General features: G+C 47.6%; 1 protein-coding gene across 2 annotated transcripts in view; it reads right to left on the bottom strand.

Moving 5' to 3' along the window:
- Positions 1-23,352, bottom strand: part of man2a1 (mannosidase, alpha, class 2A, member 1) — a 327,615-nt gene that overhangs the window by 254,397 nt on the left and 49,866 nt on the right. For both annotated transcript variants that reach the window (XM_072516408.1, XM_072516407.1), the window contains exon 4: positions 4,560-4,731. In XM_072516408.1, the coding sequence (XP_072372509.1) occupies positions 4,560-4,731 (172 nt within the window). The remainder of the gene's footprint in view (positions 1-4,559; positions 4,732-23,352) is intronic.

Genomic DNA, 23,352 nt, shown 5'->3' with positions numbered 1-23,352 from the left:
CCAGCAGCCGCTTTTGCCGATCCTGTAAAGTGCTAATTTGCAGTGCCATCCCAGTGGACTGCTCCTCTTGTTCCATCGCCTGCTCCTGTAGCTTTTGGATCGACTGTCCCTGGGCCATTACTGTCACCTCCATCCGGTCGACAGCCTCCTTAATCGAGGCTACCACCTTGGTCAGGTCCTCCGCGCACACCTTACGGTGCTGGGCAAACTTCTCATCCAGGTATGTAACCAACTGATCCATCGACCGTTGAGCCAACGGGGCCGGATCTCGCTTCTCTGCCACTGCAGCCATCAAGCTCAGATCCTCCCTTCCAACCAACGTTTGATTCCTCCTTTTGCGATTATTTTTCGAGCATAATTCCATAGGATAGGGATCGCCTTCTCCTCCTCCCACTTTTATACACTTGTCATAGACTTTACAGTTCAGAAGGAGGCCATTCAGCTTCCTTGGAAAGAGCACCCTACACAGGCCCACATCTACACCCTATCCCCATAACCCAGTAACCCAACACGAAGGGCAATTTGGACACAAAGGGCAATTTAGCATGGTCAATCCACCTAACCTGCACATCTTTGGACTGTGGGAGGAAACCGGAGCACCCGGAGGAAACCCACGAACACACGGGGAGGACGTGCAGACTCCGCACAGACAGTGACCCAAGCCGGAATCGAACCTGGGACCCTGGAGCTGTGAAGCAATTGTGCTATCCACAATGCTACCGTGCTGCCCTTAAGAACAAATAAATCTACACTATATCATTTTACCGTAATCCATGTACCTATCCAATAGCTGCTTGTAGGTCCCTAATGTTTCCGACTCAACTACTTCCACAGGCAGTGCATTCCATGCCCCCACTACTCTCTGGGTAAAGAACCTACCTCTGATATCCCTCCTATATCTTCCACCTTTCACCTTAAATTTATGTCCCCTTGTAATGGTTTGTTCCACCCGGGGAAAAAGTCTCTGACTGTCTACTCTATCTATTCCCCTGATCATCTTATAAACCTCTATCAAGTCGCCCCTCATCCTTCTCCGTTCTAATGAGAAAAGGCCTAGCACCCTCAACCTTTCCTCGTAAGACCTACTCTCCATTCCAGGTAACATCCTGGTAAATCTTCTTTGCACCTTTTCCAAAGCTTCCACATCCTTCCTAAAATGAGGTGACCAGAACTGTACACAGTACTCCAAATGTGGCCTTACCAAAGTTTTGTACAGCTGCATCATCACCTCACGGCTCTTAAATTCAATCCCTCTGTTAATGAAAGCGAGCACACCATAGGTCTTCTTCACAGCTCTATCCACTTGAGTGGCAACTTTCAAAGATGTATGAACATAGACCCCAAGATCTCTCTGCTCCTCCACATTGCCAAGAACTCTACCGTTAACCCTGTATTCCGCATTCATATTTGTCCTTCCAAAATGGACAACCTCAAACTTTTCAGGGTTAAACTCCATCTGCCACTTCTCAGCCCAGCTCTGCATCCTATCTATGTCTCTTTGCAGCCGACAACAGCCCTCCTTACTATCCACAACTCCACCAATCTTCGTATCGTCTGCAAATTTACTGACCCACCCTTCAACTCCCTCATCCAAGTCATTAATGAAAATCACAAACAGCAGAGGACCCAGAACTGATCTCTGCGGTACGCCACTGGTAACTGGGATCCAGGCTGAATATTTGCCATTCACCAGCGCTCTCTGACTTCTACCGGTTAGTCAGTTCGTTATCCAACTGGCCAAATTTCCCACTATCCCATGCCTCCTTACTTTCTGCAGAAGCCTACCATGGGGAACGTTATCAAATGCCTTACTAAAATCCATGTACACTACATCCACTGCTTTACCTTCATCCACATGCTTGGTCACCTCCTCAAAGAATTCAATAAGATTTGTAAGGCAAGACCTACCCCTCACAAATCCGTGCTGACTATCCCTAATCAAGCAGTGTCTTTCCAGATGCTCAGAAATCCTATCCTTCAGTACCCTTTCCATTACTTTGCCTACCACCGAAGTAAGACTAACTGGCCTGTAATTCCCAGGGTTATCCCTAGTCCCTTTTTTGAACAGGGGCACGACATTCGCCACTCTCCAATCCCCTGGTACCACCCCTGTTGACAGTGAGGACGAAAAGATCATTGCCAACGGCTCTGCAATTTCATCTCTTGCTTCCCATAGAATCCTTGGATATATCCCGTCAGGCCCGGGGGACTTGTCTATCCTCAGGTTTTTCAAAATGCCCAACACATCTTCCTTCCTAACAAGTATTTCCTCGCGCTTACCAGTCTGTTTCACACTGTCCTCTCCAACAATATCGCCCCTCTCATTTGTAAATACAACAGAAAAGTACTCGTTCAAGACCTCTCCTATCTCTTCAGACTCAATACACAATCTCCCGCTACTGTCCTTGATCGGACCTACCCTCGCTCTAGTCATTCTCATATTTCTCACATATGTGTAAAAGGCCTTGGGGTTTTCCTTGATCCTACCCGCCAAAGATTGTTCATGCCCTCTCTTAGCTCTCCTAATCCCTTTCTTCAGTTCCCTCCTGGCTATCTTGTATCCCTCCAATGCCCTGTCTGAACCTTGTTTCCTCAGCCTTACATAAGTCTCCTTTTTCCTCTTAACAAGACATTCAACCTCTCTTGTCAACCATGGTTCCCTCACTCGACCATCTCTTCCCTGCCTGACAGGGACATACATATCAAGGACACGTAGTACCTGTTCCTTGAACAAGTTCCACATTTCACTTGTGTCCTTCCCTGACAGCCTATGTTCCCAACTTATGCACTTCAATTCTTGTCTGACAACATCGTATTTACCCTTCCCCCAATTGTAAACCTTGCCCTGTTGCACGCACCTATCCCTCTCCATTACTAAAGTGAAAGTCACAGAATTGTGGTCACTATCTCCAAAATGCTCTCCCACTAACAAATCTATCATTTGCCCTGGTTCATTACCAAGTACTAAATCCAATATTGCCCCTCCTCTGGTTGGACAATCTACATACTGTGTTAGAAAAGCTTCCTGGACACACTGCACAAACACCACCCCATCCAAACTATTTGATCTAAAGAGTTTCCACTCAATATTTGGGACGTTAAAGTCACCCATGACTACTACCCTGTGACTTCTGCACCTTTCCAAAATCTGTTTCCCAATCTGTTCCTCCACATCTCTGCTACTATTGGGGGGCCTATAGAAAACTCCTAACAAGGTGACTGCTCCTTTCCTATTTCTGACTTCAACCCATACTACCTCATTAGGGTGATACTCCTCGAACTGCCTTTCTGCAGCTGTTATACTATCTCTAATTAACAATGCCACCCCCCCCCCACCTCTTTTACCACCCTCCCTAATCTTATTGAAACATCTATAACCAGGGACTTCCAACAACCATTTCTGCCCCTCTTCTATCCAGGTTTCCGTGATGTCCACCACATCGTAGTCCCAAGTACCGATCCATGCCTTAAGTTCACCCACCTTATTCCTGATGCTTCTTGCGTTGCAGTATACACACTTCAACCCATCTCCGTGCCTGCAAGTACTCTCCTTTGTCAGTGTTTCCTTCCCCACTGCCTCATTACACGCTTTGGCATCCTGAATATCGGCTACCTTAGTTGCTGGACTACAAATCCGGTTCCCATTCCCCTGCCAAATTAGTTTAAACCCTCCCGAAGAGTACTCGAAAACCTCCCTCCCAGGATATTGGTGCCCCTCTGGTTCAGATGCAACCCGTCCTGCTTGTACAGGTCCCACCTTCCCCAGAATGCACTCCATTTATCCAAATACCTGAAGCCTTCCCTCCTACACCATTCCTGCAGCCACGTGTTCAACTGCACTCTCTCCCTATTCCTAGCCTCGCTATCACGTGGCACCGGCAACGGGAAAGGAGTTCGGGAAAGGAGACCCTGTGAGGAGTGGAGTGTGGCGAGGAGTAATTTTGTACTAGAGTGGATTAAAGTGTGTTACACCCTGTCAGCTTGGCCTCTCGTGGAGACTTTGCCTCTGTCTACAACAGTCACAGTTCTGGTGAACACTTTTCTAAAAAATGTACACAAAGAATCTTTGTGATACATTATACTCGCTAACATCACCTACTTCACACAAGTGAAGAGGAGGTATTTTATTGAGAATGGAGTTGAAAGTGACTGTTGTTGAGTTTTTGCTGGTCCATGTAATAAAATACACATCATCTAACAGACCTTGAATAATTCTTGGGAGTTCCATTTTTATTATGGTGTTTTATAGACGACAAAACCTGAGAGCACGTAGCCAATACTGTATTGCAAAATTACCCAATAAATTTTCTGTAAGATTTAATTGGAACACGTGGGCTGTTAACTCTTATATCATCATCCCAAATGAAAAGTCTGAGCAATCTATTGTGCAAATTCTAAAATGTCAGAAAACAATATGGCAGAAAATAAATTGCAAATTTTAGCTGTATTTTACCTGGGGTAACTGACACGGTTAATGCTTAGAGCATCTAAAATTATTCATTAATTATTATAGCCATATTATAGCATTAAGCTGACCTTATTTTTTGGCAATTGCTAACCTTTTGACAGCATCTTTCTTCTGGCTATCTATGGTGCTCCACCATTTTGAGAAGTATGAAATCTCAGACCAGATAAATTTCCTGCGAACATCTTCTTGTAGCTTCACCACCATGTTGTTCAGAATATGCTGGGTCTGATCTTTGTAGTATTCATCAAATGTTTTCAGCCAACCTGGTAACAATTAATAACATGAATATCTTAAAATGTTTTAATTTCAATTCAGCATCTCTTTAAAGTTTGGATGTTCACTAATATTCTTAACATTTTATAAGCTGTACTGAAATGGGGAAGCCCATTTCTTCCACACTGTCCATAGCAATCTCCATTGCAGTATCATCTTGTCATATATGCATGGTTTCCACAGTGGATACATACATTTGCAAATCTCTAACTGGTTCTTTGGCAAATTCAGCTGACATAAATTTGGATCCTTCATCCAAAACATTGATGTAACTCAGATAATCTGATCCTAATATTTGTTCCTATCAGTTTGTTAAGAAATTGCACTGCTGGCATTATAATTTGGCACTTAGCAATACTCAGCCATTATTAGACTCTCAGCTAAGCTGCACTCCCACCTTTCAAGCAGAAGGTTGTGCATTCAAGTCCTACTATACAGACGTGAACTTTTTTTGCAAAAATATACTTTGTTCATAAAATATCTAAAAGAACATTACAAAACATCCCAAAGTAGTTTTCACAGACAGTGCAATGATACCCAAGTTTTCTACAAGAATCATGTTGCACTCTGAGGTGATTCAATACAATTGTGATACATGTAATATTCATTTCATGCATTCAATGAGAGTCATACAGCCCGAGAAGATCTGTACAATTCCCAGCCCCACGGTGCACTTTCTCTGAAAGGTCTTAGACAGCAAACTTTCCCCATTGCGTCTCTGCTCGTTTGCCCCAAGCTTTAGTGTACCCCTTAGTACACAGTTCTGCACCTTGGAATGTGACAGTTTGCAAATAAAAAAACACTCAGGGGCAACACTTTGTACTGGAAGACCAATAGGTTTTGGGCAGACCAAACAGCCTCCTTCACTGAGTTAACGATCCTCCAGCAGCAGTTAATGTTTTTCTCGGTGTGCCTCCATGGGAACAGCCCGTAGAACACAGAATCCTACGTCACAGAACTGCTCCAGATGAAGCTCCACAAAAACCACTGCACGTCTCTCCAGGTCTTCTTTCCAAAGGCACATGAACATCTAATCTAATCGAAGCTAGTGCTCCAGTGCTTAAGAAGTTCTGCACTGTCAGAGGCACCAACGTTTGAACAAGACACAATATATGGAGATCTTTCTATGTACAAATTGGCTGCCATTTATTCGAACAGTGGCTACACATGAAAACAAAGCCCCTCAGACTGTAAAGAGCTTTGTATATCCTGAGGTCATGAGTGTGCTATACGGGCTGGATACTCCGCTTGGGAGGCTATGTTTTCCTACGAGAGGTGAATTGCAACCAGTTTACGATCCCCCTGGGAGCGCAAACCGGCAAGCAATTCTGCATTCCAAGCCATGCAAATCTATGATGTGGAGATGCCGGCGTTGGACTGGGGTGAGCACAGTACGAAGTCTTACAACACCAGGTTAAAATCCAACAGGTTTGTTTCGATGTCACTAGCTGTCAGAGCGCTGCTCCGTCCTCACCTGAGGAAGGAGCAGCGCTCCGAAAGCTAGTGACATTGAAACAAACCTGTTGGACTTTAACCTGGTGTTGTAAGACTTCGTACTATGCAAATCTATGAGGGAGATTCCCGAGGGAGGTCTGCAGCCGGCCCCCATCCCCCCCCCCCCCCCCCACAACACATCAGCACCCCCTCTCAGATTGCATGGGCCCCCACCACCCCAAGTACTGGGGTACCCGAACTACCCTCCCCCACTCCCCCTGTAATATGGAGATCCCCCAGGGATCCCTCTAATAGGGAGACCAACCTGGGGTTGGAGGAAAGGGGGGGGATTATGCTGCTGACGGGGAGGGGGACTTTCAAAGTGGAGGAGGAGGAGGGTTGATGGCGGTAGTTACCCGAGGGCGGGCCAGGGGAGGTGCGGGACATGGGTCGCAGACTGGCCTAGGAGAGATTATGGTTGATCGGCAGGGGAGGGAGCGAGGTGCCCCCACCAGGCTGGTCACGTGAAACGTTTGGGGACTGAATGGGCCAGTCAAAAGGGCCCGTGTGTTCGCGCACTTGAGGCAACTGAAGGCGGACGTGGCCATGTTGCAGGAGACACATCTGAAGGTGGGGGATCAGATTAGGTTGAGGAAGGAATGGGTTGGACAGGTGTTCCATTCGGGGTTGGACTTTAAAACGAGGGGTTGCCGATCTTGGTTAATAAGCGGGTGGCATTTGAGGTGGGAATATAGAAGAGGACAGGGGTGGTTGGGGGGGAGGGGGGGGGGGGGGGGGGCAGGGGGGGGGGATGTTATGGTTAGTGGGACGCTGGAGGAAATGGCCGTGGTATTGGTAAATATATATGCCCCGAACTGGGATGACGTTGAGTTTGTTAGACGGGTACTGGGGAAGATCCCGGAACTAGAATCACATCGAGTGATTATGGGGGGAGATTTCAATATGGTCATGGCTCCAAGGCTGGACCAGTCAAGTTCTAGGTCTGGGAAGTTATCAGCTATGGCAATGGAGCTCCGGGAGTTCATTGCGCGCATGTGGGTGGGTCAATCCGTGGAGATTTGGGAGACCGAGGCGTAAGGAGTTTTCGTTCTACTCCCATGTGCATCAGGTGTATTTCCAGATAGACTTTTTTGTTATGGATAAATCGCTGCTGGCTGAGGTGGTGGATGCTGAATATTCAGCAATAATGGTGTCAGACCACGCCCCGCACTGGGTGGACTTGCAAATCAGCAAAGGAAAGGCTCAGCGCCCACAATGGAGGTTTGATGTGGGGCGGAGGAGGCGTGTGAGCGGGTGAGGGAGGCCATTCGGGGATATATAGGGATCAATGACATGGGTGAGGTTTTGGCGGGGATGAACCTGGAAAATATCCAAATGAGAATTATTTCAATCCAATTGTTTTTAAAAACACATCACAGCATGTCTCTCACAGTGTAAATGCTGAGAACATTTGGACAATACAGTGAATTCATTATATGCCGAGACACTACAAAAGAGGCAGTAAAAATCAAGGACAGAAAGCAATGTTGCACATCAAACTTCACCCCGTAACCCAAGCAAACAGGAACTGTATTCAATGTTGAGCTCAAATGAGAAGAGAAAGCTGTGAAAACTTACCAATTTACTTTTTCAAATGTTTCTATTGACAGCAACCATAACTTAATTCTTCACACAAATATTAATTCATGGCACAATAACAAAATGTTGTACATCAGGTAACATCTATTCTGGTCAATTACCTTATCAGTTTCAAAATGACCTGAAACCTTCTACAGGGTCTTCTGCTCGGAAGGTTCAGTTCAGCGACAGGCATAGAGTGCCTGTGATTCCTGCTGGGGTGAGAAGGGTGGGACAGCAGAACATGTGCGATCTTGTGCTGTTCATCTCATTACGTAACCATATGTGCAGAGAACAGCAAATCCTGTGGTAAGGGTGCGCAGTATGTTGCCCTCCCTAACATTGCCTCATGTGCTCAAAGGTCCGGGCTTCATATTTAAAGGGCACCTGGACAGCTTCCCTCCTATCCCACCTTATCCTGCCCCCAGGTCCAGCCTCCGCTCCACCCTACTCTCTCATTCCAGCTTTCCTGCAGGTCATGCTACTAGCACTCTATATGAGGCAAGTTGTGAGGGGGTGTCAACTGAAAGTCATGTGAAGCTCATCAGGCCCACGCCACTTAAATACTGTATTAAACTGAAGATTCTAATTTTCTATGTTGAGGAACTTGATTTGGAGGGAGAACTTAATTCCAGTGATGTGGCCTTTTAATGAGCATTGATGACATGTTGGGCATGATCCAACTGCCATGCTGTGCCCGAAAAGCAGCTTGCTGCAATGCAGCGTGGCCGATGAAAGCCAGGAGATCCTGCTCCCGGGATCAACCTGGCTCACCATGCCTCGCGAGATCCAACGTGACCTCGCGACACATTGCGATGTAAACCTCCCATAATGCGTTTGGGCTATGGACGTCAGTAAGGCCTTTGACAAGGTCCCTCATGGCAGACTGGTACAAAAGGTGAAGTCACATGGGATCAGAGGTGAGCTGGCAAGATGGATGCAGAACTGGCTAGGTCATAGAAGGCAGAGAGTAGCAATGGAAGGGTGCTTTTCTGATGGGAGGGCTGTGACTAGTAGTGTTCCGCAGGGCTCAGTGCTGGGACCTTTGCTGTTCGTTGTATATATAAATGATTTGGAGGAAAATGTAACTGGTCTGATTAGTACGTTTGCGGAAGACACAAAGGTTGGTGGAATTGCAGATAGCGATGAGGACTGTCAGGGGATACAACAGGATTTAGGTCATTTGGAGACTTGAGCGGAATGATGGCAGATAGAGTTTAATCCGGACAAAGGTGAGGTAATGCATTTTGGAAGGTCTAATACATGTAGGGAATATACAGTGAATGGTAGAACCCTCAAGGGTATTGACAGTCAGAGAGATCTAGGTGTACAGATCCACAGGTCACTGAAAGGGGCAACACAGGTGGAGAAGGTAGTCAAGAAGGCATACGGTATGCTTGCTTCATTGGACCCTGGAAGTGTAGAAGATTTTAATTTAGACGGGCAGCATGGTTGGCGCAGGCTTGGAGGGCCGAAGGGCCTGTTCCTGTGCTGTACTTTTCTTTGTTCTTTGGTGACGAGGGGAGGTCGGGGATCATTTCAGGGGCCTTGGTGATCAGGACGCCATTTAAAAATGACGTCCTTATCTTTGCTACACTGGGGCGTTCAGACGAGCGGAGTGTATGATGCACGATCAATTGCTCAAAGACTAAAGTTGGGTACAACTGTGGCTTTATTACAGTCAGATGTGTGGCCTCCTGCTGCAGCTGGCGAAATGTCAGGGCACTGGAGGTCATGCATATTTATACAGTTCTTCCTGGGCGGAGCCAGCTGGCAGGAGCTACCGGCGAACCTGTAGTGCAGGTCCTACCTTACATCTCCTATTACAGTGGTTCACCACATTCACCCCCTGTTAAAAATGAGTCCGGCGGGGGTGACGTGAAACTATATACAATTAGTGTAATTATGTACAGTGGTAGGGAAAGGAAAGTCCTTGTTGACAGTCCGGAGTCCGTCAAAGGTTCAGCCGGTCCGGTGCTTTGGTGCTTCGTTGGGAGCGGCGTAACGGTGGCGGCGAAGTCGGTGCTGGCGGTGATGGAGGTGGCACCGATGGTGGTAGTGGTGGTGCTGATGCTGGCCAGTCATCGGGGAACTCCGGTAGCATGCCGAAGTCCTCTTCGTCCTCTTGTGCGGAAAAGGGAGGGGGCACATTCACCCCCTGTTAAAAATGAGTCCGGCGGGGGTGACGTGAAACTATATACAATTAGTGTAATTATGTACAGTGGTAGGGAAAGAAAAGTCCTTGTTGACAGTCCGGAGTCCGTCAAAGGTTCAGCCGGTCCGGTGCTTTGGTGCTTCGTTGGGAGCGGCGTAACGGTGGCGGCGAAGTCGGTGCTGGCGGTGGTGGAGGTGGCACCGATGGTGGTAGTGGTGGTGCTGATGCTGGCCAGTCATCGGGGAACTCCGGTAGCATGCCGAAGTCCTCTTCGTCCTCTTGTGCGGAAAAGGGAGGGGGGGGGGTGGTCTGGTGGGGTCAATATTGGCGGCGTGGTGGGAGGTGGGGGGGGGGCGCATTGGTGGGGGGGGGGGGGGGTGTTGGGGTGGAACCTGATGGTGCCAGGTCCCTGAGTGAGACAGTATCTTGGCGGCCGTCGGGGAACTCAACGTAGGCATATTGAGGGTTGGCGTGGACCAGGTGAACCCCGTCCTCCAAGGGGTCCGCCTTGTGGAGTCGGATGTGCCTACGGAGAAGGACCGGTCCTGGAGCAGCGAACCAAGTCGTGAGCGACACCCCGGATGTGGACTTCCTGGGGAAGGTAAAAATACATTCATGGGGTGTGTTATTAGTGGTGGTGCACAATAGTGACTGGATGGAGTATAGAGCGTCAGGGAGGACCTTCTGCCAGCGAGAGGCTGGGAGGTTCCTGGACCGTAGGGCCAGTTGGACGGCCCTCCAAACCGTCCCATTCTCCCGTTCTACTTGCCCGTTTCCCCGGGGGTTGTAGCTGGTCGTCCTGCTGGAGGCTATACCCCTGCTGCGCAGGAACTGACGCAGCTCATCGCTCATGAATGAGCATCCCCTGTCACTGGATGTAGGCGGGGAAACCGAACAGAGCGAAGATGGTGCTGAGGGCCTTGATGACGGTGGCAGACGTCATATCGGGGCATGGGATGGCGAAGGGGAATCTGGCATACTCATCGACCACACTGAGAATGTACGTGTTACGGTCGGTGGAGGGGAGGGGCCCTTTGAAATCCACACTGAGACGTTCAAAGGGGCGGGAAGCCTCCACCAGGCGCGCACGGTCCGGCCGGTAAAAGTGCGGCTTGTACTCCGCACAGACCTGGCAGTCCCTGGTGACTGTCCTTACTTCCTCGACAGAGTAGGGCAGATTGCAAGCTTTGACCAGATGGTACAATCGAGTGACCCCCGGGTGACAAAGGCTGTCGTGTAGGGCCCGGAGTTGGTCCACTTGTGCACTGCCACATGTACCTCGGGAGAGGGCGTCTGGGGGCTCGTTGAGTTTACCGGGGCAATACAAGATCTCGTAATTATAGGTGGAGAGCTCGATTCTCCACCACAAGATTTTATCATTTTTGATCTTGCCCCGCTGTGTGTTATTGAACATGAAGGCTACCGACCGTTGGTCCGTAAGGTGACCGGCCAGGTAATACCTCCAATGCCGCACAGCTTCAACGATAGCTTGGGCCTCCTTCTCGACAGATGAGTGTCGAATTTCAGAGGCATGAAGGGTGCGGGAAAAGAATGCCACGGGTCTGCCTGCCTGGTTTAGAGTGGCGGCAAGGGCGACATCTGAAGCGTCGCTTTCTACTTGGAAAGGCAGTGACTCGTCCACTGCGCGCATCCCGGCCTTGCCAATGTCTGCTCTGATGCGGCCGAAAGCATGTTGTACCTCGGCCGCAAGGGGGAATTGGGTGGACTGAATGAGTGGGCGGGCCTTGTCCGCATAGTTTGGGACCCACTGAGCGTAGTAGGAAAAGAACCCCAGGCAGCGTTTGAGGGCCTTGGAGCAGTGGGGGAGAGGAAGTTCCATGAGGGGGCGCATGCGCTTGGGGTCGGGCCCGAGAAGTCCGTTTTGGACTACATAGCCGAGAATGGCTAACCGGGTCGTGCTGAACACACACTTCTCTTTGTTGTAGATCAGGTTGAGAAGAGTGGCAGTGCGGAGGAATTTATTGAGGTTGGCATCGTGGTCCTGCTGTTCATGGCCGCAGATGGTGACATTATCTAAGTACGGAAAGGTGGCACGCAAACCGGACTGGTCGACCATTCGGTCCATCTCTCTTTGGAAGACTGAGACTCCATTTGTGACACCAAAAGGGACCCTAAATAAGTGGTAGAGGCGAATGTCCGCCTCGAAGGCAGTGTATGGCCGGTCCGACTTCCGGATGGGGAGCTGGTGGTAGGCGGATTTCAGGTCAATTGTTGAGAAGACCCGGTACTGCGCAATCTGATTGACCATATCAGATATGCATGGGAGGGGGGAGGGGGTACGCGTCGAGCTACGTGTACCGATTGATGGTCTGGCTCTAGTCCACGACCATCCTGTGTTTCTCCTCAGTTCTAACCACTACCACTTGCGCTCTCCAGGGGCTGTTGCTGGCCTCGATAATACCCTCCTTAAGCAGCCGCTGGACTTCGGATCTGATGAAGGTCTTGGCCTGGGTGCTGTACCGTCTGCTCCTCGTGGCAACGGGCTTGCAATCCACAGTTAGATTGGCAAAAAGGGGGGGATCGACCTTGAGGGTCGCGAGGCCACAAGCGGTAAGGGGTGGGGGGGGTAAGGGCCCGCCGAATTTGAGGGTGAGGCTCTGGAGGTTGCACTGGAAGTCCAGGCCCAACAGGAGTGCAGCGCAGAGATTAGGAAGAACATAGAGGCGGAAGTTACTAAATTCTACGCCCTGGACCGTGAGGGTGACTGTACAAAAGCCTCGGATGGGGACGGAGTGGGATCTGGAGGCTAGGGAGATCCTTTGATTGGCAGGGTGGACCGTGAAGTAGCAGCGCCTTACCGTATCTGGGTGAACGAAGCTTTCGGTGCTCCCGGAGTCCAGCAGGCACGAGATCGCGTGTCGGGATGTACAGAGACCCTGTGGGGGACAAGATGGCGGCGCCCATGGTGCGCACATTGCGGGGTCGGGACAAGATGGCGGCGCCCATTGGTCGCACATGGACCCGGGAGGAGAAGATGGCGGCTCCCATTGTGCGTCTGGCGTGGGGGAGGGGGCGATAGCGGGCGCGATCGCAGCGACTGCACGGGCCTGGCACACAGCCGCGAAGTGGCCCTTTTTACTGCAGTCTTTACAAACGGCAGTGCGGGTTGGGCAGTGTTGGCGGGGGTGCTTCTGCTGACCGCAGAAGTAGCAGCGGGGACCCCCAGGGTGCGCGGATCGGCGCAGGCGTATTGGGAAGGCAGGGCCCCGGCTGAGGAGGTCGTCGTCGGTGTCCAGGAGCGGTAGGAAGGAGTAGAAGTGTGGGCAGCGCAGCGGGAGAGGTACGATTGTACGTTACGGGATGCGACCGTCATGGAGAGCGCCAAGGTTTTCGTCTCCGCCAGTTCGAGCGTTTTCATATTTCCAGTATTTGCATGTTTACATTACTAGTTCTCAAAAGACTAATTACAAAGAAACTTTATGCAGAATTCTAATCTAAAGCATATAGATTATGCTCACTCCATAAAACAAGATTGTGATCAGTATTTTAGAAATCTGCAGTAGTATCTTAAGCAAGTTCAGTAACAAACCTGTCTAGTTTCGCAGCTATCCCAATATACTTCAAAAATAGTACATTGAAACCAGAAATAACCTAGTACAGATATTTCTTAGAATGACACAGCCAAATGCAGAATAAAGCTCCATTGGATGTTACGCCAGAAATCTGTCGCACCTAACTCAAATGAGTGTTACCTGCTACACTATTGTGACAAATTTTCCAATTCCCACACAGGTAGATGAGATTGCGCAAATGCCGAAGTTCTTGCGATTGATTTAACTTAATTCCTTACTAACAATGCAACCCCACCCCCTCTCCCCATTTGCCTGTCATTTTGGTATCCTTGTATATTTAGATCCCAGCCCTGATCCCCTTGCAGCCACGTCTCTGTGACGCCCACATCATATCCGCCAATTTCAATGTGTGCAACAAGCTTATGTACCGCGTTCCATAAACTATGCACATTTAGGTACAACACCCTCAGTCCTTCATTGACCACCTCCCTTCTCCTAATTGTCATCTTTTTTGCTCTGCCTGAGGTATGATTCCTGCCACCTTCTATAGTCTCTGTTCTATTTTGTGGTCTGGAAACTTCACTAACCTCTCCTGAGCTCTTGGCTCCTTTAACTGGTTGAAAGTCCTCATCGTTAACCTGCGCTTCTACCCTCTCCTTCAACTTTGATTTTCTAATTCTCCACTGTTTAGTTTAAAGCCCTAGTTATACGATTCGTTAGGACTTTGGCCCCAGCATGATTCAGTTGAAGACCGTGTCATCGGAACAGGTCCCCTATGCCCAGTACTGGTGCCAACATTGCATGAATTCAAACCCATTTTTCCCACACCAATCTTTGAGTCACGCAATTACCACCTTGAACTTATTGACCCTGTACCAATTAGCTCATGGCTCAGGTAGCAATCAGAGATTATTACCTTTTTGGTTCTGCTTTTTAATTTAGCTCCTAGCTGTTCATACTCCCGTAGCAGAACCTCTGTTCCTGTTTTACCTATGTCGTTGGTGCCTATGTGGACCACGATAACTGGATCATTACGCTCCCACTCTAAGTTCCTCTGCAGCCCAGATGAGATATCCCGAACCAGAGCACCAGGCAGGCACCACAACCTTCAGGAGTCTTGATCCTGGTCACAGAGAACAGTGTCAATGCCCCTAACTGTACTATCCCCAATTAGGACTATATTTCTTCATTCTCCCCCCACTTGAATGCTCCCTGAACCACGGTGCTGTGGTCAGTTTGCTCATCCTCCCTGCAGTCCCTGTTCCCGTCCACACAGAGAGCAAGAATCTCAAACATAGGGGAAGACAAGTAACCATCGAAAAAGCAAAGACAGGTGAAAAATCAAAGAAAGATCACCTACATATACATTATTTCCTTAGCTCCTCCATGATATAGGGCTCAACAATTGCAGGTACACTGTACAGTGAGAGAAATTCTGAATCGAGGAGCAGACAGAATCTATGAGCTGCTGCTCTTCCAATCACAAATTCTGTCTCTCTCATGCTGGCTTTTCCAGTTCCTCCAATTACATGTTCCCTCTGTCCCTATCTGAGGGAGAGAAAGAGAGAGTATGACAGAATTTGTGTTTGAAAGAGAAAGAGAATGTGTGTGAGAAAAAGAGTGAATGCGTGTGAGAGTCTGTGCTTGTGTGTGCGAGAAAGGGGAAAGAGAGAAACGCAAAAGGACGGAGGAAATGGGGAGGGGTGGGGGAGTAAAATGTCTTTCAGGACGAGAGAGAAAAGGAATGTAGGCAACAATGCTTACTTTCACACTTACAGAATATTTTATTGATTGATGTGTATAATTTTCCAATTTTTATTTATTTTTTCCTTCTAAAACTCCCCTCCTAGGCCTGGCTTTCAGGTTTACAATCTTCTGCTGGAATAACAATAGCTAAACACAAAATAAAAAATGTTAAATTCATTCCAATGGCTGTCTTCCTCTTTTATATTTATCCAATAAATTATTTTGGAAGTAACATTTAAAGTAGATAGATCCGGGATAGAGGGAAAAAAATATTGTGAGGGAAATCCATTTTTTTCTGCTCCCCATAGATTTTTCTTTGAAGGTTTCTGCTGCAAAAGTATTTATATCCAAGTTTTTTTAGCTGTCATCGTGCATGCGTTTTCTTAAAAAGAAAGTTTTGATCTGTAGAAAATTTTGAGAGTCCAGTTGATCCAGAAGAGCCTGACCTTCCGGGCTATCAACTTGGTTTAATATCAGCCACTGGAGGAGGACAGTTGGGTGGATGAATGTTTAATTGCTGTTGGCTTCTTAGTCACCTAACCAGCACTGAGTCTCTTGTTTTTTAATATCCTTTAATGGAGGCGTAAAATGACGCCAGGAATTTACAACCTGTTGTGGAGGTATCCACTGAGGGAGATTTGATGACCCAGCCAAAGGTCCATTGATTTTCGGCAGGATTTGGCGATCCCAGCACTGGGTGGGCCAGAAAATCCCATCATGTGTTTTAAAATTTCTGCTTCAACAACTGTTTGGTTTCAAACTTAAATCTCACATCTAACAAGTCCCTGAAAACCAAAAAGTAGCCCCCAAAAATCCAAAGCTAGCCCTTTTACTTGCAAAATAATTGCTTCTTTTGATGATTTTGAAATATTCTCCTCAAACTTTCTTTTTCCTCTTGTGCACTTAAAAATAAAGCATTTAATTATCACAAGCTTAAAGGGACTAACCATATCAATTCTGTATATACAAGAGCAGGGAAGATGTTGGATACTCGACAATGAATGGTCCATCTCTTGACTCCTCAGATCACCTCCATTGACAAGGTTGAATTAGGATAGTGATAAAAAAAAACACTGGATGGCTTCATCCATAGAAAGACTCAAGAAGCTTGACATCTTGAAAGATACAGCAGCTCACAAATTGGCTCCTGCACCATTAAGCTCAATATCCAGTCCATTTACGAGCAGTGATGATATCTATTAGATTCTTAATTTAAGCCAAGTAAATGGTAGAGATTTGAAGAGTTTGGAGACGGGCCACTCAAATGGGCAGGGTATGGGGCCCGGACACTGCAACAACTCACCATGGATTACTTCAACTCTCCCATGACTATTAATACCAAGAACAATGTTATGAAGATACATTATGTGAAATATTATTTCATAACGTCATTGGTTGGACATGCATATGTGTTAAACCTTTTCAAAATAACTTTTCCTAAGCGAAGGACACTGGCTTACAGCAACTACTATGTTGCATTTGCAAAAGAACATAAGCTACTATTATGGAGAACAATATCTGCAACTTTGAAAGAGAGGTCACATGATTCATAAATTATTGGATTTTCAAATAATCAGAGAACTGCCCAGCAGAAACAGCTTTACCTCATCTCTTTTTCTTCTGAAGCCTTTCTCATCAAAGCAAGGCTGTGTGTGATGTGAAAAACCCACCAGAAGACCTCAATGCTGTAAACCGAGAATTCTTAAAGGAACATTCTAAATCAACACCACTGTCTCCAGTGAGAAACCCCAGGAACCAGCAGCTATTTTCAGCTGTAAACAAGCATCTGGGCACTCTGAATTTTTTTTCCAACTTTACTTATTACTTCGCCAAGTTTTTAGGATCTGATACTCAGCAGAGTTTATTTCTTTAACATGCTTTTTTATTTATTTTTATACATGTTTGGGGGATTTTGTGTGCTACATTTTGCATTTATATACAACTGGCCATGTTTGCACATTTTAAAGGTTATGTTAAACATTTCTACACCTTTACCTCAGTGCGTTTTAGTACAAAAGCTGACTCTATACTTGTTAACCTAAGGGACCTGCATTGGGCTACATACAGTTATATATATATATATATATATATGTATATATTTTAAAAATTGGCAATATTACCTCCCTTTTAAATTAAAACACTGTTAAAACCAACTCATGCATGGGACAAAGAGAGGAGTAAGTTCGCTCCTGTTGACCTGGTCGTAACAGATACTAGGGCCTTAAGTCCGGCATTTGAATCCATCAACAAATAAGTGCAATTAGAAGTGGAAATTAAATTGATCAGTAGGGTGTTAGTAGATCATGTGGGACCCCTACCTAAAACTAAAAGGGGGCACCAGTATATCCTCATAATTATGGATCTGGTTACCCAGTTTACAGAGTCCATTCGCATAAGAACCATTTCTGTCACAATCATGATGGAAAAGCTAATTCTGTTCTTTCCCGATGCAGATTACTGGCTGAGATCAGTCAGATCGTGGCAAGGTTTTCCAGAAAGTCATGAGTAATTGAAGCATAATCCAGCTAAAGTCCTCAGCTGCTACCAACACTCAGAAGGGGCCTTAGAACGGTACTATCAGACCCTCAAGATGATGAACAGGTCATGATGCAATGAGTAGAACAAAGGTCTGAGATTTCACCTGTTTGCCACCCAGAATTAAACCAATATGTCCACTGACATTTGTCGCTTTGAACTAGTTTATGGACATGAGGCAAAAGGTCCTCGGAATCTAACTAAGAAAAGGTAGTGAGAACAAAGGGTTTTTGTTACATTTCATATCCATGTTCGGGGAGAGTCTCAAAAGAGCCTGTAATGTGATCCAGAAGCACCTTAAAACTTCACTGACAGTCATGAAAAGACAATGTTATTTTTCTTTAATAAATTTAGAGTTCCCAATAATTATTTTCCAATTAAGGGACAATTTAGCATGGCCAATCCACCTACACTGCACATCTATGGGTGGTGGGGGTGAAACACACACAGACATGGGGAGAATGTGCCAACTCCACACAGACAGTGACCCAGGGCCGGGATTCGAACCCGGGTCCTGAGCACCGAAGGCATCAGTGCAAACCACTGCATCATTGTGCTGCCCCGAAAAGATAGTGTTATGTCAATAAGGCATGAACAGAAATCCAAAACTATATATCAAAGCCTTATTGTTTTTTGCTATTTTTTAAATGGACTTTCTGTTGAACCAAAAGCATGGCTGCTACAAGTCACATGATCATTGATCCTTTTTTCTGGAAGCTACCAACAGGAATTACATAAAAAATGTATCCTTCTCTCATCATTGTGGAATCCCGCACCTAATTGTAAGAAATTAAATAATGAAACCAGGGGACTTGCAAATCACAACTCATTTTGCCTGCAGAGTTGGTAACAGACCCATTTCACTGTCCACGTCCATTTCTAAATGAGAGCATAGAGGCGACAATGGACAACATTTTCATTTTCATAGAATTTACAGTGCAGAAGGAGGCCATTCGGCCCATCGAGTCTGCACCGGCTCTTGGAAAGAGCACCCTACCCAAGGTCAACACCTCCCCCCTTACCCCATAACCCAGTAACCCCTCCCAACACCAAGGGCAATTTTGGACACCAAGGGCAATTTATCATGGCCAATCCACCTAACCTGCACATCTTTGGACTGTGGGAGGAAACCGGAGCACCCGGAGGAAACCCACGCACACACGGGGAGGATGTGCAGACTCCGCACAGACAGTGACCCATAATAATCCATAAACATCTTATGGACAGATGGGGAGAGGACAGAGAAGTTCAGTTTCTCTCTCACCTGTCCGTAATAATGAGCAAACAAGAATACCAAGAATGACAAGGTGAACCAAGAAAAGCTTAATTCAGTTGCCCACATAGTATAGCATAGATGAATGGCGAGGTGAATTATTTAATCGATACCCCAGGACACAGGAAAAAGTTGTGTCATATCAACATGTTGAAACAGTGCCACAACTGGAAGGAAGACAAACAAGCACAGATCTATCAGGCAATAAGGATAGTGGCGAATGAAAGGGATAGTACGGATAAGGCAGAGGGAGGCCTGAACAATTTCCAAATTGAAACCCCTACTGTACTATCAGCTATTAGGGAGATTAAACCCCGTGCTCTCCTAATTAAAAACAGAACACAGAGGAGATCTGACAGGGCTGAACATAGAACAGAAGGAGGTCATTCGGCCCATCGAGTCTTCACCGACCCACTTAAGCCCTCACTTCCACCCCATCCCCATAATCCAATAACTCCTCCTAACCTTTTTGGTCACTAAGGGCAATTTACATGGCCAATCCACCTAACCTGCACATCTTTGGACTGTGGGAGGAAACCGGAGCACCCGGAGGAAACCCAAGCAGACACAGGGAGAACATGCAGACTCCGCACAGACAGTGACCCAGAAGGGAATTGAACCTGGGATCCTGGCGCTGTGAAGCCACAGTGCTATCCACTTGTGCTACCGTGCTGTGTTCCAAGGAATCACAATGTTTCAAGGAATCTGTTGGGATGAACCAGCACCATACAAGATGTGGATATAGGAGAGAACTTACGTAAAACAGTGGCCAGGAAGGTGAAGCAGACCGTGTTTAGGACACCTTTTCTAGTCCCTTCTTTGTATTGGGAGGTGAGCTGTTCACTCCTGAAAAGGGCTCTCAGTCTCTCAAGGGGCAGCTGAGTTCTACTTCTGCAACTTTCCAATGAAAAATCTCCCTGTGACTTCAGTCGCTTGGTGTGCAGGTTCACTGCAACATCTCCCAGTGAATCATATCTGCTGCAACGTCACTTGCTCTTTGCCACAAGACTTGTGGCAGATAGATGATGGATGACAGAGGATAGAAAAATGATGGGTGGGTGGGGGGATTCTCCGTTCAGCGACGCCAGAATCGCGATCGGGCAGAGAATCGGCCGTCAGCCAATAATTTAGGTCAGCCCTCAGAGCCCAACTGACCACCATGTTCTGCTAACTTGCTGGCAGCATGAATGCATTCCACACCCCACATTGGCATTCAAAGTGTACAGTAGCAATGTTAACATATCATTAACAGGCTTGACCCAGTACTCAGTGGCATATCTGGATTTCCAGAAAGCCTTTGACAACGTGCCACACAAAAGGTTGCTGCATAAGATAAAGATGCATGGCATTAAGGGGAAAGTAGTAGCATGGATAGAGGATTGGTTAATTAATAGAAAGCAAAGAGTGGGGATTAATGGGTGTTTCTCTGGTTGGCAATCAGTAGCTAGTGGTGTCCCTCAGGGATCAGTGATGGGCCCACAATTGTTCACAATTTACATAGATGATTTGGAGTTGGGGACCAAGTGCAATGTGTCCAAGTTTGTTGACGACACTAAGATGAGTGGTAAAGCAAAAAGTGCAGAGGATACCGGAAGTCTGCAGAGGGATTTGGATAGGCTAAGTGAATGGGCTAGGGTCTGGCAGATGGAATACAATGTTGACAAATATGAGGTTATCCATTTTGGTAGGAATAACAGCAGAAGGGATTATTATTTAAATGATGAAATATTTAAACGTGCTGCTGTACAGAGAGACCTGGGTGTGCTAGTGCATGAGTCGCAAAAAGTTGGTTTACAGGTGCAACAGGTGATTAAGAAGGCAAATGGAGTTTTGTCCTTCATTGCTAGAGGGTTGGAGTTTAAGACTAGGGAGGTTATGCTGCAACTTTATAAGGTGTTAGTGAGGCCACACCTGGAGTATCGTGTTTAGTTTTGGTCTCCTTACCTGAGAAAGGACGTACTGGCGCTAGAGGGTGTGCAGAGGAGATTCACTAGGTTAATCCCAGAGCAGAAGGGGTTGGATTACGAGGAGAGGATGAGTAGACTGGGACTGTACTCGTTGGAATTTAGAAGGATGTGGGGGGATCTTATTGAAACATATAAAATTATGAAGGGAATAGATAGGTTAGATGCGGGCAGGTTGTTTCCACTGGCGGGTGGAAGCAGAACTAGGGTGCATAGCCCCAAAATAAGGGAAAGTAGATTTAGGACTGAACTTAGGAGGAATGTCTTCACCCAAAGGGTTGTGAATCTATGGAATTCCTTGCCCAGTGAAGCCGTTGAGGCTCCTTCATCAAATGTTTTTAACATAAAGATAGATAGTTTTTTGAAGAATAAAGGGATTAAGGGTTATGGTGTTCGGGCCGGAAAGTGGAGCTGAGTCCACAAAAGATCAGCCATGATCTCATTGAATGGCGGAGCAGGCTCGAGGGGCCAGGTGGCCTACTCCTCCTCCTAGTTATGTACTTCAGCCAAAGGGTCATCTGGATTTGAAACGTTAGCTCATTTCTCTCCGAACAGATGCTGCCAGACCTGCTGAGAATTTCCAGCATTTTCTCTTTGGTTTCAGATTCCAGCATCCACAGTAATTTGCTTTTATTTTGACCCAGTACTCTACGGCCTCATGCGATGAGCAGAACACACCCTGAACAGTGGACACATGCAATGTGGTCTTTGGCACCTACCCTGGCACACTGTTGCTCTCAGGGCAGATGCCCCACCAGTAACACTATCATCTAGCCCACCTCGCAAGACCACTGGCCGTCACCAAGCCCCACCTGCCCACTGCACCCCTGCTCCCATCCATCCTGCCCAGTCAGGTATGCACAACCTGTGTGTCACACGCAAGACCCATAGCACAAAGCGACTACGGTCCAAAAAGGTGCCCACACCCCCCTTGCCCAGACCCATCCAAAGGCTTTGCCCACACGCATGCCCGCAAGAATGGAGCCGGTGGCACACAGTGCCACACAACCTCACCACACAACCAGTTGCCAACCTGTGGTAGGGTATAACACAGCCCACCTAAGGAGGACATCCACAGTAGAGACCACGGGGGACACAGGACAGGGGCCACAGAGCTTATCGCTGGCATGGGTAGCGCCAGCCACTGGCACCCATGCCGACAGGTACGAGTGACAGGCGTAAATGCTACCCCATATGCCAGGCACTGATGGGGCCAGGAGTGCTGTGCAGAACGCAAAGTGTCTGAGGGAACAGCTGGGGTGGGGTGGGAGGATGGTACATGCGGGAGCAGGGGCTGCAGTGCAATCCAGGGCCACCGTGTAGCCCATTGGATCTAGATGGGCATGGAGGTATTCACCATGTGAACATGTCTGCCCTTTACCCACTACAGAGTTCAGGCAGGAACGGTTGACATCTGCCTTGCTGCGGTGGCTCTTGCAGAGGTACTGAGATAGCATGAACATGAGCTGTTTGGGGAGGACCCTGCAGAACAAGACCTGTCCCAGAGGAGCTGGGGCTGGCAGGAGAGGCCAGAGAGCTGACTTTCCAACAGACCGAGGGGATGGGGAAGGGGCGTCGCATCAGGTCTGTATATCGGTATACAGTATATCGGCATCGCCTGTAATTCAAGGACCTGCCGAACCGAATGTGTCGTTGATGCTTATGACTGCGCAAGCATTCCGTGCCACATCTCTGCCACCTGGAATATTGGGGGTACACGGGAACACAACTGCTCCCGATGGATATCAAGGTGACGGTCACTCTGAACTTCTATACCATGAGGTCCTTTCAGGCACCGAGTGAGGACCTGTGCGGGATCTCCCAGGCCTCTGTACACAGGTGTATCTGCGCCATCACAGATGCCCTATATGCCCGGGTGGCGCACTATATAAACTTAAATGTGGACCGAGCCCACCAGGTCACCCGGGCAGCAGGATTTCCCGCCATTGCAGGCATGTCCCAGGTCCAGGACACATGTCCCCCTACGTGTATCGCCGCATGTGTGGGTGCCCTTCATAAATGGAAGGGCGTCCATTTTATGAATGAGCAGCTTGTGTGTGATCACCAACTGCATATCATGCACATCTGCATCCGATACCCAGACAGCATGCACGAGGCATTCGCCCTGCCGCGCTCGACGGTGCCCGACAGCTTTGAGGGTCTCCTTCATCGTGCTGCCCTGTTGTGTCCCCCATAACATCACGCTGCAAAGGGATGACATGCTGGAGGTGGAGCAGGATGAATGCCGGGCCTCGTCCAATGCAGAGCATGTGGAGAAGGGCCTGGATGGCAAGATATGGGGACCGGGCAAGCACAGAAGGCCATGCAATGTA

The sequence above is a fragment of the Scyliorhinus torazame genome, chromosome 9 (assembly GCF_047496885.1).
Source record: "Scyliorhinus torazame isolate Kashiwa2021f chromosome 9, sScyTor2.1, whole genome shotgun sequence".
Classification (NCBI taxonomy): domain Eukaryota; kingdom Metazoa; phylum Chordata; class Chondrichthyes; order Carcharhiniformes; family Scyliorhinidae; genus Scyliorhinus; species Scyliorhinus torazame.
Note: the sequence above shows the minus strand (reverse complement) of the source record. Positions and strands in the feature narration are given on the sequence as shown.